At 45.6% G+C, this 15,612-nt stretch overlaps 1 protein-coding gene across 1 annotated transcript in view; it reads left to right on the plus strand.

Annotated features, from left to right (window-relative positions):
• Positions 1-15,612, plus strand: part of ARHGEF11 (Rho guanine nucleotide exchange factor 11) — an 83,183-nt gene that overhangs the window by 36,223 nt on the left and 31,348 nt on the right. The window contains 8 exon segments of the mRNA XM_023761551.1: positions 885-983; positions 5,040-5,089; positions 5,781-5,838; positions 6,671-6,849; positions 7,581-7,652; positions 11,495-11,614; positions 13,154-13,199; positions 14,022-14,098. Of these exon segments, the coding sequence (XP_023617319.1) occupies positions 885-983; positions 5,040-5,089; positions 5,781-5,838; positions 6,671-6,849; positions 7,581-7,652; positions 11,495-11,614; positions 13,154-13,199; positions 14,022-14,098 (701 nt within the window).

Genomic DNA, 15,612 nt, shown 5'->3' on the forward strand with positions numbered 1-15,612 from the left:
TGCCCCATGTAAAACTCCTTACCTTTATATGCGCTCATACTGTGTACTAGGCATCATTACATGTTGTGTATAAATTTAATCCTTATATCAATTGTAGAAAGTAGATTTTATTATCTGTTTTATAGATGAGGAAGCTGAGGTTCAGAGGGGTTAAGAAATTTTCCCAAGTGCACAAGCTTGTAAGGGACAGAATCAGGACCTAATCAGGACCTAAAACCAATGAGTTTTAAATCTAGAACTCATGCTTTATCCATTGCAAGAAGCAGTCACACATACCTGCACACATGCACAAAGCCTAATACACACCCGCAAGGATGGAGATAGGTGGGAGTTACAGCCTTTCTTATTTTCTATGTTTGTGTATGGATGTACATGTGAAAAAGGGGTTTTCTCTTGTCATTTATCCTCCCCTGGATTTGGCAAGGGGCCAGACCTGGGTCACCCTGCATGAGTTGTCCAGCTCTGCAGAGTCAACAAGCCCTGGCGTCCCACCTGCTGCATTCGCGTAATTCATAGAAAACTTGCAGTCTCACTGGGCTTCAGTCCGGGACTGCTTCTCTGTAACGTTAGTCTTCAGCCTGGAGTCGGCCCTGCCCTTTCTTTGGCCAGTCTCACCCAGACAGAGAGAGAGAGACATGTACAAGAGAGACAGGTATCTCAGGGAAGGCGATTTCTTGTATGGAGTACAGAATTGATCACTGAGGGAGGCATGCCGTTGCCATAGCATGTGGACAGGCTAAGTCTGGGGAATCTGGTTCGTCTGGAAAGACTTTCTGGAGGAAGGAGCATACGGGGCTATCCTGGGATGGTCTTGGCGTGTATGCACTGATCTTCCAGTGACAGTGCCCACTAACCCCCTGCTTTCTCCTCCTCACCACTCACAGGTCTTGTTCAGCGCTGTGTCATCATCCAGAAGGACCAGCATGGCTTCGGCTTCACAGTCAGTGGGGACCGCATCGTTCTGGTACAGTCTGTGCGGCCCGGTAAGTATTGCATCCCTCCTGCCATGGGCAGTTTTCACAAAGCCACCCTGTATGTGACAATGCTGCATAACTCGGAGAACTTACATGTCATTTCTCTGAGGGCCTGGGAATTACTCTAGAATGGTTCCCAGGAGCATTTGGAAAGGTCTCCACAATGGTAAGCCACAAGGCAGAGTTTCTAGGGATGACACTGGATGCTCCCTTCCCCCGTTGGGAAGTGTAAAGAATAGCATCAGTTAGCTGCCTGGTTGCCCTCCAAGGGAGCCCTTCACACTGGGTCAGAAGATGCCAAGGAGGAATCAAAGACCGGCTTTCTTCCTGCCCGCCCTCACATCACCGACTCAGTGCACAGGCCATCACCCTCTGCAGCTGTTACAATGAGATAGGCACGCTGGTCCAAATGTACTTTCAAATACAGTGAACATTAATAAATTACCAAAAGATATATGATGGCTATTGGACAGCACAGGGGAGGAAATGGTGTTTGGAAATTTGTGGTTCGAGATAGTTATTTTTCTTTTAATCAGTTCCAGAAGCCTTCTTAAAAGAAACAGGATTTTGCCCTGGCTGGTGTGGTTCAATGGTTAGAATGTCAGCCCACACACAGGCACAGAAGGTTCAATTCCTGGCTCCTGTCAGTGGCATGCAGGAAGCAACCAATCGATGTATCTCTATCACATTGATGTTTCTTTCTTTTTCTCTCTCTCTCTCTTTCCTTCTCTCTAAAAATCAATGGAAAAAATATTTTTGGGTGAGGATTAACAAAAATAAAAAAATAAAAAAAATAGGATTTCAGGAGTAGCTTGAAAGATGGAAGTGAAAACCACATTGGCAGGTAGGAATGTGAGGGGGGAGTAAAGAGTGGGAGGACATGGTAAAGCAAGTCAATCAAGTAACCAATTAGGTATGAAAGAACTTCAAATATTTAAAGCATGTTGATATGTCAGGTGAGAGAATCATTATTGTTAGTAACCCAGGCTGAAGAAAACAGGAAATGAGCACAGGGGAGAGCGTAAAGCAAGTGTCCCAAAGAGGGACCTGGTGACATGGTTTAAAGAAGACAGGAGGAAAGGTGTAGGGAGCAGGCTAGCGTGTCACCCTAAGTACAGCGCAAAATGGAAGGCAAACACACTTTAAGTAATTTTGGAAAGACTTGGGATTTGTTTATGGGAAAGACAAAAAGAGAATTTCAAATTTATGACCAAAATGAGGTAAATGGATCATACAATAACATACACAATTATTGCAACTTAACTTATCAGTGGGAAGTTTGTTTTTCATATCCATGGCTAGAGTTCTGAAAAGATACTTTTTTCTTTGCTTCCCTTGTTCTCTCAAGGTTCCTGGACTGGGTGAAGCAGCTAGTGGGACTGCCAGTAACTTGTACTTTGCCTGTGTGGTCTCTTTGATACAGAAAGTTTGGAGATCCCCTCCAGTGAAATGTGAATTCAGCACTCCTTCAGTTTTTCCTCCTCTTAGGCCTGAGTAGAGTCAGACCCAGAGAGGAAAGAACAAAAGGATGGGTTACAGCAAAATAGGAGTTTTGGAAACTATGTGTGTGTGTGTGTGTGTGTGTGTGTGTATTTTGGGGATGAGAGAGGAAGAGACTTCATTTGGCTTCATTTGGATTGGCATTGAAATCACAAGAGTAACACAGCAGTTATTGTCTTTTCAGATATTAGGTTCCTTTGGTTCACTCTTTCTCAAAGTATAGTCTTTGTTCTGCCTGTATCAGAATCACCTGGATGCTAGAAAGGTTGAAGTCTGCAGTCCTGGGCCCAGCCGCAGAAGTCATCACTTTCTGGCCATGGGGCCAAGGAATAGGCTTTGTCATAAATTCCCCCGGTGATTCTTGTGCTTAAGTCTGAGAACTTCTGCTCTAACTAGTGACCTGGTGCACAGATTAGTGCACATTGAAAGGAAATTAATTAGAAGGTGGCCAGTGGAGACTGGGCAAGATAGGCCGGACACACCCTGGAGCCAACCTCCCACAGTCCCTCCCCGGTGTCTGTGGAGTGAGCGGGGTCCCTCTGGCAGGTGGGGTTCCTCAGCCTGGCCTGCAGGGATTGGGCCAAAACCAGCTCTCTGAGGGGTCCCGGAGTGCGAGAGGGCACTCTGCAAAGTTGCTCTTGTACAGGGTGTGAAATGTAAGCACAAGTGTGCAGTAAATCAGATTTGGGGCCGATAGTGCCCCAGCAACAACATAAAACACAGCCGAAGGTGGAATCCTACGGTCCCTTGAGGAATCGGGCTCCCTCCTCTCTGGTTTCGGGGTGTGTCACCTGAGAACCGCCGCTGCCAAGTCACTGCAGCTCAGCAGCTCCTGCCTTGAGCATCTGCCCCCTGGTGGTCAGTGCATGTCATAGCGACCGGTCGGATGGTCAGACACTTAGCATATTAGCCTTTTATACTAGTATATATAGATTCCTTAACTCTGAAGGTTTCTTTCTTTTTTTTTTTTTTTAATCACTAAGTTATTAGAAGTCACTTGCGTTTCATACATTCTGGCAAAATGGCTCTTTCTTCTACCTAGCTCAGATGCCAGACTTCTGAAGGCCAGGCCACGACAGAAGGGCCGGGGTCTGGGGAGAATATGTGTGCTTTATTTAAATGTTCCTGGACGCGTCCCAAGATCAAATAAGAGTTACTTCTTTTTTTTTTTTTCTTTTCTTAAATATATTCCACTGACTTTTCACAGAGAAGAAGGGAGAGGGACAGAGAGCCAGAAACATCGATGAGAGAGATCGATCAGCTGCCTCCTGCACGCCCCCCACCGGGGATGTGCCCGCAACCAAGGCACATGCCCCCGACCGGAATCGAACCCGGGACCCCCCCAGTCCGCAGGCCGACGCTCCATCCACCGAGCCAAACCGGTTCGGCAAGAGTTACTTCTTATTATCCAGTGGGAAAACGAGTTTACTATATTAAATATAATTGCTAATGTAATGATTCCTAAGAGAAATATAGAGAAAAGGATTTAAACAAGAGCTTTTAAACAGTGGCTCATAAGCTCTGAGAAGTCATAAAAATACTCTGGGGGTTCATTAAAGATGATGATAACGGTTTTATTTTCTATATAAGAACTGTTTTAAACTATTTCCAGTGTCTTCCTTTCTTTTAAAAAAATATGATTTTATTGATTTTTAAAGAGGGGGGCAAGAAAAGGGAGAGAAAGATAGAAATATCAATAAGAAATATTGATTGGCTGCCTCCTGCACACCCCTTACTGGGGATCAAGCCCACACCCAGGCATGTGCCCTGACCAGGAATTGAGCCAGCGACCTCTTGGTGCATGGGGCTACATTCAACCCAGGCAATGGTTTCTTCCTTTCAAATGGACCAGATTAAGATTGTGACTGAATGCCTAGAGCACAGAACGTGCTCTAAAATTATTTGACTGAAGACTGCAGAGGTTTTGACCACTATGTAGTTTTAAATGACCTAGAGTTTATATCCAGGAAGCACAAGAAACACTAACACTGAGAAAAGTGAATGAGAAGCATAAAAATCAGGTGTTTTTGTAAATCAGTCCCCAAATGATCGTTAAATCTGTAAGTTGCATTCATCTGATCAAAATAAAACTCTTCACAAAGCACATCTAGATGTTTCTAAGAGTCTTAACAGGAGAAGTTTCAGTGTTGACTACATGCTCAGTTGGTTGAGCATCATCCTGTGCACTAAAGGGTTACCGGGTTTTTTATTCCGGTCAGGGCACATACCTGGGTTGTGGGTTTGTTCCTCCAGTTGGGGCACGTATGGTAGGCAACCAATCAGTGTTTCTCTCTCTCCCTTCCTCTTTCTAAACATGTCCTCAGGTGAGAATTAGAGAGAGAGAGAGAGAGAGAGAGGAGAGATAGATATGGATGACCTGGTATAGTCCACTCTAGTTTAAAAGTGGTTTTGTCACTGGAGCAAAGTAGGATGTACACATTTGAGGTACTTAACACAGAAAGGTGAGAAGAAATGTTGGAGGGAAGTGATCTAACAGGAACCTTGGTGTCCACTCAGTGACATCTGCAGGATGTTGGCTCTGCTGACCAGGCCTTCTTCTTACAGGGGGTGCAGCCATGAAAGCCGGTGTGAAAGAAGGTGACCGCATCATCAAAGTGAGTGACCTTCCCTTTGCGCATTTCCATTTCAATACCAGCTATTAGTTAGCCACGGAGTTAGGGAGCGGTACCATGGGCGTGAGCACAGTAGTATACGGTGACAGCGGCTGAGGACTAATATATTCTAGCCCTTCTTGACTCTAAAGTAGCCATGCTTCCAGAATAGGTTTTATTACTCCCTTTTCACCAATGACCAAAGCAAGATTGGGAGGGAGATGTTGAGACCAGTGAAGGACTCAGTGCCTTCAGATTCTTGGATTGCTATTCATTGTCCTCCATACAATGCGGACTTTGGGTCCTTGCCAGTTCTAAACTACTGTCGTCTTCCCTGTGCATTCAGCACTTTCTTCTGGAATAGAGTCCTAGAGCCATTAAGTCCGTTGACATGTGTACAAGGCTAATGATTGAAAAAATAATATATACCAAAAATTTTAAAATGAATGAACAAGCAAACAAATGAATGAAGCTGCAGGTCTTACCCTTGCAAACTTACAGACTAGCTGGGAAGACAAAACACATGGCAGATGTGAACAGGAATACATTCATAATGTGAATTTGAGTAAATAAGTGACCAGAGGTGGTTAAAGAACACTGGAAAATAGCTTCCTAAAGGAGTGGCATTTTGAACTTGTACAAGGATCCCCTAGTTTCCACCACCATTACTCAGTATCATTTGTTCCCCCAACAGGTGAACGGCACCATGGTGGCCAATAGCTCACACCTGGAGGTGGTGAAGCTTATCAAATGTGAGTTGGGGAGAACTGACCACTAAAGAATTGAGGGGAGCAGCTGAGTTAGGAGGGAACAGGGAAAGGGAAGGCCCCGTTGACCCCGGAGGCTTCCCTTGTAGATGTGGGCAGCAGCTGAAGCCACATCTTTAATCTTGATGTGGAATGGCCCATGTAGACTGCCACAACTTTCTATTATCATTTCAGGTGGAGACACTGCTAGTCTCTCATCAACATCTTCATCTTAATTTTTACGCCCATCTTTGCACTCACATTTAGACCATGTTTTACTCAGACCAGGTCTCACTCAAATACCATTGGCTCCCATTCACAGACATTCTTCCTCATTTGTTTCTTATTTTGGCGAGGAAAGCAAAAATATTGTATTTGCAGCTAGGAAGATGCAACAATCGAGTCTTCCCAGGTAATCAAACAGAAGCAACAAATCATGAGGAAACAGTTAAAGGGTGTGGGAAGTTTGGGGAGGGTAGAAGGCTAGAATTTGAGTGCCTTCTATGCCAAGCAGGCAATATTGGCCACTTTAGTGAGACAAAGGAAGAAATGAGACTGATCGGGCAGACCCTCAGGAGAATTCCCAGGTACATATGGGTGGAATTTCGGTTGAGGTCTCTGCATGAAGAAAGGGAAAGAAAGGGTACCTGTGTTGATGCAGGGAAGATAAGCAGGAATTGGAGAAGGGGGGGCATGGTAAGTGAGGAGAGCTTTTCCTACAGAATTACAAGCTTAAAGAGAGGAGAAGGACAAAACCCCTTCCTTTTACTAGTAGTTTGAATGTCTGCTGTCCAGAACAGGACCATGTGAGCAAGCCTTCTTTTATCTGTCCCTCCAGCTGGTGCCTATGTTGCACTGACCCTCCTGGGCTCTTCACCCTCAACTGTGGGCGTCTCTGGGCTCCAGCAGGACCCAGACCCAGCAGGAGCTCCCCAGGTCGCCCCTGTGATCCCACCACCACCACCTCCTCCACCTCTGCCACCTCCACAGCGCATCACAGGACCCACACCTCTGCAGGTACGATCCTCCTGCTCCTCCCCTCACTCTGTTGTCCCTCTAAATAACTCCCATGGGGGAAAGCAGGTTAGATTGAACGATACGCTGGTAAACAGAGACAAGCCAAAGAGATGTTCTTCCATGTAAATGCACGTGTAGTTGTATCAGACAGCAACATAGAGTGCATTTCCAAAGTATGTGGAAGACTCTGAGGAGGCCCTTTGAGGGTGCTCCTCCCACACCTGCAGCACAGACAGAGGCATCCATTCAGTACTGCCTGTCATTGTCAGGAGGGTGTGGAACAGGAGTAAGAGAAAGGCTTCCTGTAGAAAAAGGCTGCTTGGAGAAATGAAATATGGAGCCCAGTCTGTAGGGGGAGAGAGTCAGGAAAGGAAGCATTCAAATAGGGAGAGAACCTGAGGACCAGGGGAAGCCGTGTGAGGTGTTAAAAGAGATCAAGATGCAGATAGAACGGGGAATGGGATTTCCCAGTTGGAAAGAAGGCTGAGCAACGAGTCCTGGGAGACTTTAAAGAGCAATTTGATACCACAGGTGATTACAGCAAGGTTTCTAGGAAGTTCAGATAAAATCAAAATAAGATGACATGTTTACTGAATTCTAGCAAGGTTCCAAGTGTTAGACATTTATGACACAGGCTCAACTCTCATAGCTTTCCTTGCCTACGAATCAGCTGGTAGAAGAGAATCGAACTGATACCCAATTCTCACTACTGTCATTTTTTTCATTCTTAGGATCTCGAATTTCAGAAACATGCCACCCAGATCCTTAGGAATATGCTGAGGCAGGAGGAAAAAGAATTACAGGTAAGGTCACTGCTGAGGGTAGACTGGCCATTGCCTTAATGAAATAAGAATTTGTTAAAGCAGAATGTGACCGACAGAGTGAATAGGGTAATAGCTCATAGATAATACAAAGAATAGTGAGTACATAGACAAAACACAAACAGTGATGAGACAAGTAGACTAGATTAAAATGAGGGAACATTAGAATTGAGGAAAATCGGAGTCAGTTGGAATTGATCTTGATGGTTTCCAGGGACTGGAAGGATCAGGGAGAAGGAAGGTGGGGTGGATAGGGGAATGCCCAGCCAGGCTGATAGAGAAGGGGGCACTGTTGGTGAATGGGATGCAGAGAGACTTTAGGCCTGGAAATGATGTGCATAGAGAGTAATAGGATTACTTTAGCTGGAGTGGAATCACCAGATTCCTATAGTAGCTGTGGCTTGCAGCAAGCCGCTCACTCATTTCAATTCAGCAAATGTCTGTAAGTGCCCACTGTCTGTAAAGCATTGTTTTAGTTCCTATGGTATACAGAGATGAAAAAGATCAGACAAGTCTTGCCTTAACATGGAAGAACCCTGAAAACACTATACTAAGTGAAAGAAGCAACTCTGGGAATATGCTCAAAACCACTGAATTGTACATTTTTAAATGGTGACGTTTATGTTAGTGAAATTTTTAAACGCCATGGAAGCCCAAAAGAAGGAATAATTAATTATGCAATGATCAGAGAAATCCTCATGAGGTGATACTTGAGTTGGGATCATTTTGTTTCCCTCTGGAAAGTGCTTTGGGCCTTGATGGGCTTGGAGTTTATTCTGGTGACAGTAGGAATTGATCAAAGGATTTTTGGGTAGGGGAGTGAACATATCTTCAAATCGGTGTTTTTAGTGTGTTAAGTGGATTGATACATAAGGAAATCATCTAGGAGGCTATTGAAATAGGTAAAAAATGATTACAGCTTTAACAAGAACAGAAATAAGAACAGAAAGTTGGGGCTGGCAATGGGAGACATATCAGAAGTCGTATCAATAGAACTTATCAGTTGGAAGGAGGGGTATAGGAGAAGAGAAAATAAAAGCCTGGGATTTGGGTGCCTGGGTAGATGGTTTTCCATTGAGAGAGTGAGACAGGGAGGTAGGTAAGCAGGGTTTAGGGGAAGGAAACGAAGGTCAGCTCTGGGTGTGCTGAGTTTAAGGTGCCCCTGGGACACCGATAAAAAGACTATCACAGAACATACAGAGGTAACAGGGCTGGGCCTGGGTTGAAATAGACATTTGGGGATCCTCAGCACGAAGTGGTAGCTGAAATTGGAAATTAGATGATATCACCCAGGGCCCCAATGCAGAGAGAGAGAAGGAAGCTGAGGATGGAATTTTGGAACTTATGTGCTCTGTAGCACAGTGCACCCACCTCTGACATCACACCAGTGGTGTTATATTTCTTTCTTGTTAATCCTCACCCCAGGATATTCTTTTCCCCTTTGCTTTTCAGAGAGAATGGAAGGGAGGGAGAAGGGGGAGAGAGACAGAGACAGAGAGAGAGAGGCATTGATGTGAGAGAGACACATCAATTGGTTGCTCCCCCCACATGCCCGACCAGCGCCAAGGATCAAAACTGCAACCCAGGTATGTGCCCTTGATCGGGAATTGAACCCAAGATCCTTTGGTGCGTGGGCAGGTGCTCTAACCACTTAGAAACACTAGCTAGGCCTTGGACTAAGTTCTTAAAGACAAGGACCTTGCCTCTATTTCTACATTTGAGTACATCTCTTGCACAGCTGGCACAGGACCTGGCATATATCGCGTCTCTGAAAATGTTTGTGGGACTGAAGGCTCACCTAGATTTCAGAGATGAGGCAGGGATAAAGATACAGTTGGGGAGAGGAGTGTGAGGAGACCCAAGATAGTGTAGAGTTAGGAAGTAAAGAGGGCAGCATTTTGAGAAGGACCTAGAAGAGACCATTGGATTTGGCAATTAGGTCATTCTGTTCTATAGCTGTTTGAGATAATAGCGAGGAACTAGGTTGAGGAGTGACTGGAAAGCAAAGCAGTCTGGGGGTAAGTGTAAACTCCTGTTTTGAAATATGTGGCTATGAAAGGAGGGAGAAAAACCTGAGGCCGTGGCTTGAAGATTAATCAGAGTTGAGCCCTGGCCCGTGTAGCTCAGTTAGTTGAGCGTTGTTCCATGCACCGAAAGGTCGTCAGTTTGATTACTGGTTAGGGCACATACCCAGGTTGCAGTTTGATCCCCAGTTGGAGTGCGTACAGAAAGCAACCGATAAATATTTCTCTCTCACATCGATGCTTCTCTTTCTCTCTCTCTCCTTTCCTTTCTCTCTAAAAGTCAATAAAAATATATTAAAAATAATAATAATTTGAGTTGATGGAAAGGGTTTTGTTGTAGTGGTTTAAGACTGGAAACTTGAGAAGGAGCCATTGGAAAGAAAACTTTGCAGATATGTGACTAGTGTCTAAGAAGAGCCTGACAGTTGGAGGCGTTAACTTTGTAAAAGATTAGACATAGTTTCTCTTCTGGGGGAAGGAGGAATGGCTCCAAATGTTTTGAAGTGAAATAGTTAAAAAAGTTCTTACCAGATGATACTGTCTGCTGAGACTAGGAGAAGAGTTGGAGGCTTGCTAGGCCTGGAGAAGATGGGAAAAACAAGTGTGAGGAATTTGTAAAAAGGGTTGGCAGATAACAGCGAGGCCCAGATGAGCTTAGAGAATATGTGCATGCAGTCTTTATTTAATTATTTAACCAGCTTTACTGAGGATTTTATTTTATAATGAAACTAGAGGCCCGGTGCACGAAATTTGTGCATGGGAGGGGTCCCTAGGCCTGGCCGGAGATCAGGTCCTATTGGGGCCGTCTCACCCAGTCCTGATTGGGGCCGGGCCAGCCAGGGCCTGGGGGCCTGCCAGTTGCTGGCCAGGGCCTGATGAGGGGAGGGACTGCAGGAGGTTGGCTGGCCGAGGGAGGTTGGCTGTGGGAGCGCACTAATCACCAGAGGGCAGCTCCTGTGTTGAGAATCTACCCCCTGGTGGTCCGAGCACGTCATAGTGACTGGTCAGCCAGTCATTCAGTCGTAATGGTCACTTAGGCATATAATAATAATAATAATAATAATAATAGCTAGTCATATTCAGTAATGTCATTAAGCACCAGAACTTCTGCTAAGCACTTTACATGCATAATCTTATTCAGACCTTATAGCTCAGCTCTCCCAAGAGGCAGGTACTGTCATTTGCAGGTACTTTTATCGATGAGGACAGATGAAAGCTTGCCCAGGCCTACACAGCTAGTAAGTGGAGGTACCAGAATTCAAAGCCAGGACTCCCTGACTGCACAGCCCCAGCTGTACACGTGTGTGCTGCACTCCCTGTGTGCTGTGAGGAGTGCTAGATAAGTGTCAGACTGCTTCCCAGCTGCAGATGGTGGCTCCCTCGTCCATGCTTCTTTCTCTCATCACAGGTGCTTTTCACTGTGTGTATTTCCTCTTTGGCACCTTTCGTGTGCTGATCTGGGCAGTCACTTATATCTCACACGAGTAGTACAGTGGTCCAAGAACACCTCATTTAGGGTGTGGGACTTAAGCCAACCTTTGAAGAATGGGTCAGATTAGGATGGGCCTTTGTGTTGTGTCTTCTTTCTCCAGTTGCCTTGTGTTCTGTTTCCCACCATTTGTACTTTTTCTGCTCCTAATTGATCGTGAGATAGCATGTGTCTACTAGAACACAAAGATCTCTCTCTTTGTTTGGGAATAACTGCCTGTTCCTCTCACTGATGAGTTGTCCATTCTCTACTAACCACCCCATCTGCCTTTTCCCCTCCTCCCTGCCCTCCTCACCCCCCCCCCCCCCCAGCATATCTGTGAGATGTATAGCCGGAACCCCACCAGCCTGCTGGAGGAGCAGATCGAAGCTGCCCGGCGGCGAGTCACTCAGTTGCAGCTGAAGATCCAGCAGGAGACTGGTGGCTTAGTGGTGAGTGATAGTAGGCAGAGCTCTAGGATGGGCACCCTGCAGGCGGCCTGGGTGGAATTAGGGAGAAAGCTAGGCAGAAGCTTCCTGAGTCAGGACCCAAGGCTGAGCTAGGAAGTGTTTAGTATACAACCAGGAAACAAAGGTCCGCCTTTTTTTATTTAGAGCCAAAGAGGCTGAGCACTGTCTTGACGCTGGAGACAGAAAAGAAAAAGCCTTCCAAGAGCTTATAGTTGCAATGGAAAGAAATGGCTTTAGTCTCCTAATTATCCATCTCCTTGTGGGTAATTTCCTCATAGTGACATATATATTCCTACACCGCCTTCACTCAGCATTCATTGGGTCACTTTTCCAACACTCATTTCTCAGGTCTTCTCAAAGAAATACAAGTACTTTGAAAAGTCAGCCTAAGAAAGGATTCCCAGTCAGTTGAGAGGTTTTTATAGCAGCAGCTAACCCTGCTTTGTGGAAAATCCCAGAGAGGAGACTCCAGGTCCTTATCTGTTCTAATAGGGAGTTTGCTATTAGTGGTGTCTTATCTCTTACAGGCCTTAATTATTTGAATACATAGGAAGTAACTTTCCAGAAACATGAGGATTGCCAAGAGTAATATTTGCCAAGGCCAATAGAAATTATTTGAGGATTATCCACTTTCTCCTTTAGAACATCAGATCAAACAAGTCTGGGAAACAGGCTAATCAAATTTAAGCTGTTTTATTTTCTGAAGGACTTCTCAGTGTCACATGGTTGATAGGGGCTCAGGTTCTGGATTTAGTACCATCTGGATTCACACCCCAGTTTCAGTGCTCACCAGTTTTGAGACTCTTGGACAAGTTACTTAATCCCTGGGAGCCTTGGTGGAGATCAGACAGGATCTGCCTGACGGGGTTGTTGTTGGAGTTAAAGCGTGTCCTCTGCACAGGGCCTGTGCCTGTTGCTGCTGCCGCTGCCTGTGTACTCGTGTGCTCTGTGAGGGGCGAGGCGGAAATGCTCCCTGTGGAATCTGAATGCAGCCCTGGCTTTATAGCTCACTGCTGAGTGGCTTGGGCAAGTTACCTGATCACTGGGCTTCTGTTTCCTCATTTATAACATGAGGTCAACGTCAGAATTGTTGAAAGACGACGTGAGAGAGAGAAAAGAGGCAGCCTCAGGCACCTCAAAGATCTTTAGAGAGGGGCCTTTCACTTGTGCCTCAGTCATCTGCTTGAGCATTTCATACCACTTGATGGAAGTTCTTTCTGTGTGTAGCCCAGCTAAGGCAGTAGATGTCTTGAGGTCATGGTTACAAATCAAGCAAATTTTTAGAATGTTTCTGATGGTAAAGTTCTCTTTCTGCCATTAGGGGTCACCATCCTCCTGAAACTGTACAAATAAAGCAATAGCTCTTGTAGCTGGGCATTTGTAAGGCAATAAAGCAAAAGAGGCCACTAATTGTAAGCAGATCATATCTGCTGAGACTACGGGAAGGGTTGATTGGAGGAAGGAAATAGTAGGGAGAGAGGTTAATAGAATTTGCCCACCCTCTGGATCTTTCTTTTTTAGGACATACTTCCACTATACAGTGACATCAGCCAGAGATCATCAGAAGGTAAGTCCCCCCACCACCCTTTTTCCTCTGGCATGTCGCTAGTCCAGGTTTCTTATCCGTTGTACCCTCTCCATGAGGCAGATTCAGGGAAAGAAAACATATAGCATCTGCCTCTGGGAAATAGCATCGTGAGAAAAAGCAGTACCAGAGCACAGGGAAATTGGATACAATTCATTCAGTAGAAATGAACGCATAGCCAGTAGCACTGGGTAGATAAGTGCCAGGAAGAGACTGTAATGATGATGGCCCAGATGCCACCTTGCCTACCAGCACCTGGCACTTCAGAGCTTAAGAAATACTGTTGCACCCAGGACGGTGTGACTCGGTGGTTAGAGCATCAGCCCGTGCACCAAAGGTTCACAGGTTCGATTCCCAGTCAAGGGCACATACCTGGGTTGCAGGTTTGATCCCATGTGTGGGAGGTAACCAATCGATGTGTCTCTCTCACATCAATGTTTCTCTCTGTCTCCCTTCTACTCTTCCTCCCTCCCTTCCACTCTCTTTAAAAATCAATGTAAAAAATATCCTCCGGTGAGGACTGACAAGGAGGAAATGAACAGGAACCAGAGAGAGTTGCGGATGAGGTGACTGTGAGAAAGAGCTATGGGTTGTTATTTCAGGAGGTGACATGGCCTGGGCAGGTGTAGAGGTAGGTGAAAGCTAGTTGTAAAGCGTCTGACAGGAGGGATCATGAGATAAGAGAGACAAAGGGGAACGGAGAGAAAGGAAGGTGGCAGGTTCACTCGTCTGCCCTGTGCACAGGTTCCCGGTTAAGGTTCTTCCTTTCCCCAAACCACAGCTCCCCTTATGTTTCCTTGTCAGGCCGACTTTCTCTGGATTCACAGGATGGGGACAGTGGCTTGGACTCTGGGACAGAGCGCTTCCCTTCCCTCAGTGAGGTGAGTGCCAGTGGGGGTGAGCCCGTTGAAAACTGTAGGTTTAGTGTTCCTTCTCCGGTTGCCAAGGCCTCTGTCCTGTCGTCTGTGGGCCTCTTGGATAGTTCCAGTTCTGAGGACTTCAGTCACTCTGCTCTGGGTTTCAAAAAAGGGACTTCAAATGCATCCCACATGAAAGATCATCAAATCTGGCTTGTACTTCATCATAGCTCTGTGTTATAAAGAGTACAGTGGAGCCTAGCCGATTTGGCTCAGTGGATAGAGCGTGAACCCGCAGACAGAAGGGTCCTGGGTTCAGTTCCAGTCAAGGGCATGTACCTCGGTTGCAGGCTTGATCCCTGTGCAGGAGGCAACCAATCGATGTGTCACATCGATGTTTCTCTCTGTCTCTCCCCCTTCACTCTCTCTATCAGTGGAAATCCCTAGCTGGTTTGGCTCAGTGGATAGAGTGTTGGTCTATGGACTGAAGGGTCCCGGGTTCAATTCCGGTCAAGGGCACATGCCAGGGGTGTGGGCTTGATCCCCTGTAGGGGTCTTGCAGGAGGCAGACAATCAATGATTCTCTCATCGTGGAGGTTTCTATCTCTATCTCCCTCTCCCTTCCTCTCTGAAATCAATAAAAATATATTTTAAAAAATAGATATCAATGGAAAAATATCCTCAGGTGAGGATTAACAAAAAAAAAAAAAAGTAGGGTGGAGAGAGAGGCGTGTCATTATCTGTAGCAAGCCTTTGAGTGTAAGAGAGCAGAGACAGAAATCTAAAACGGGTGACTTGGCCCAAAACACATTTCTGCCCGGCTGCAAATACCAGTAACTCGTCCTCAGTTAATGCAGTGACCCTGCCTAGCAGAAGCAGTGTTGTCTCTCTCTCTGTCTCAGATCTTTCTGTACTTCTTTCCTGGAGTGGTCAGAGGAGTTCACCCTTTGGCCTCCAAGGTTCCTCTTCCAGGTGTTCTCAGTTTGCATATGTAAACTGCAAATATAAACTTGCATATAAAAATACAAGTGAATGAAAGATGTAATAATGATGTTCGCAAAGTATATACTTAACCAGGTTAATTATGTGAACCGATCATTTAAAACATGTTTAAAACCTCATTTTAAATAAGAGTTGGAATTTTCTTTCCTTACTGCTCCTGTCCATTTGGGGGAAGATGATGCAAGTATGTGAAAGGACCAGCATACAGGAAAGACATGAAGAGGGGCCAGAGGGTCCTAAATGATCTACATGGTCTTGAGGGTTCGACATCTGGGAGGCATCATAGCTTAGTGCCGAGGCCCTGATTAATGCAGTGACCCTTCTGTGGGGTGAGACTGTCCAGGTGGAAATACCACATGAGTAGCTATCTGACCTTCAGCAAGTCTTATATCTGCTCCAAGTGTTAGTGTTCTTGTGTGAAAAGTAGGAGGAATAATAGTGTCTCCCTCAGAGGACTGTTGTGAGAATTAAGTCAGGTACTATATAATCAAGGTTAACAGTGCCAGGCACAGAATCAGTACTGAATTCATATTAGC

Source organism: Myotis lucifugus, unplaced genomic scaffold (genome assembly GCF_000147115.1).
Source record: "Myotis lucifugus unplaced genomic scaffold, Myoluc2.0 scaffold_211, whole genome shotgun sequence".
In the NCBI taxonomy this organism is placed as follows: Eukaryota; Metazoa; Chordata; class Mammalia; order Chiroptera; family Vespertilionidae; genus Myotis; species Myotis lucifugus.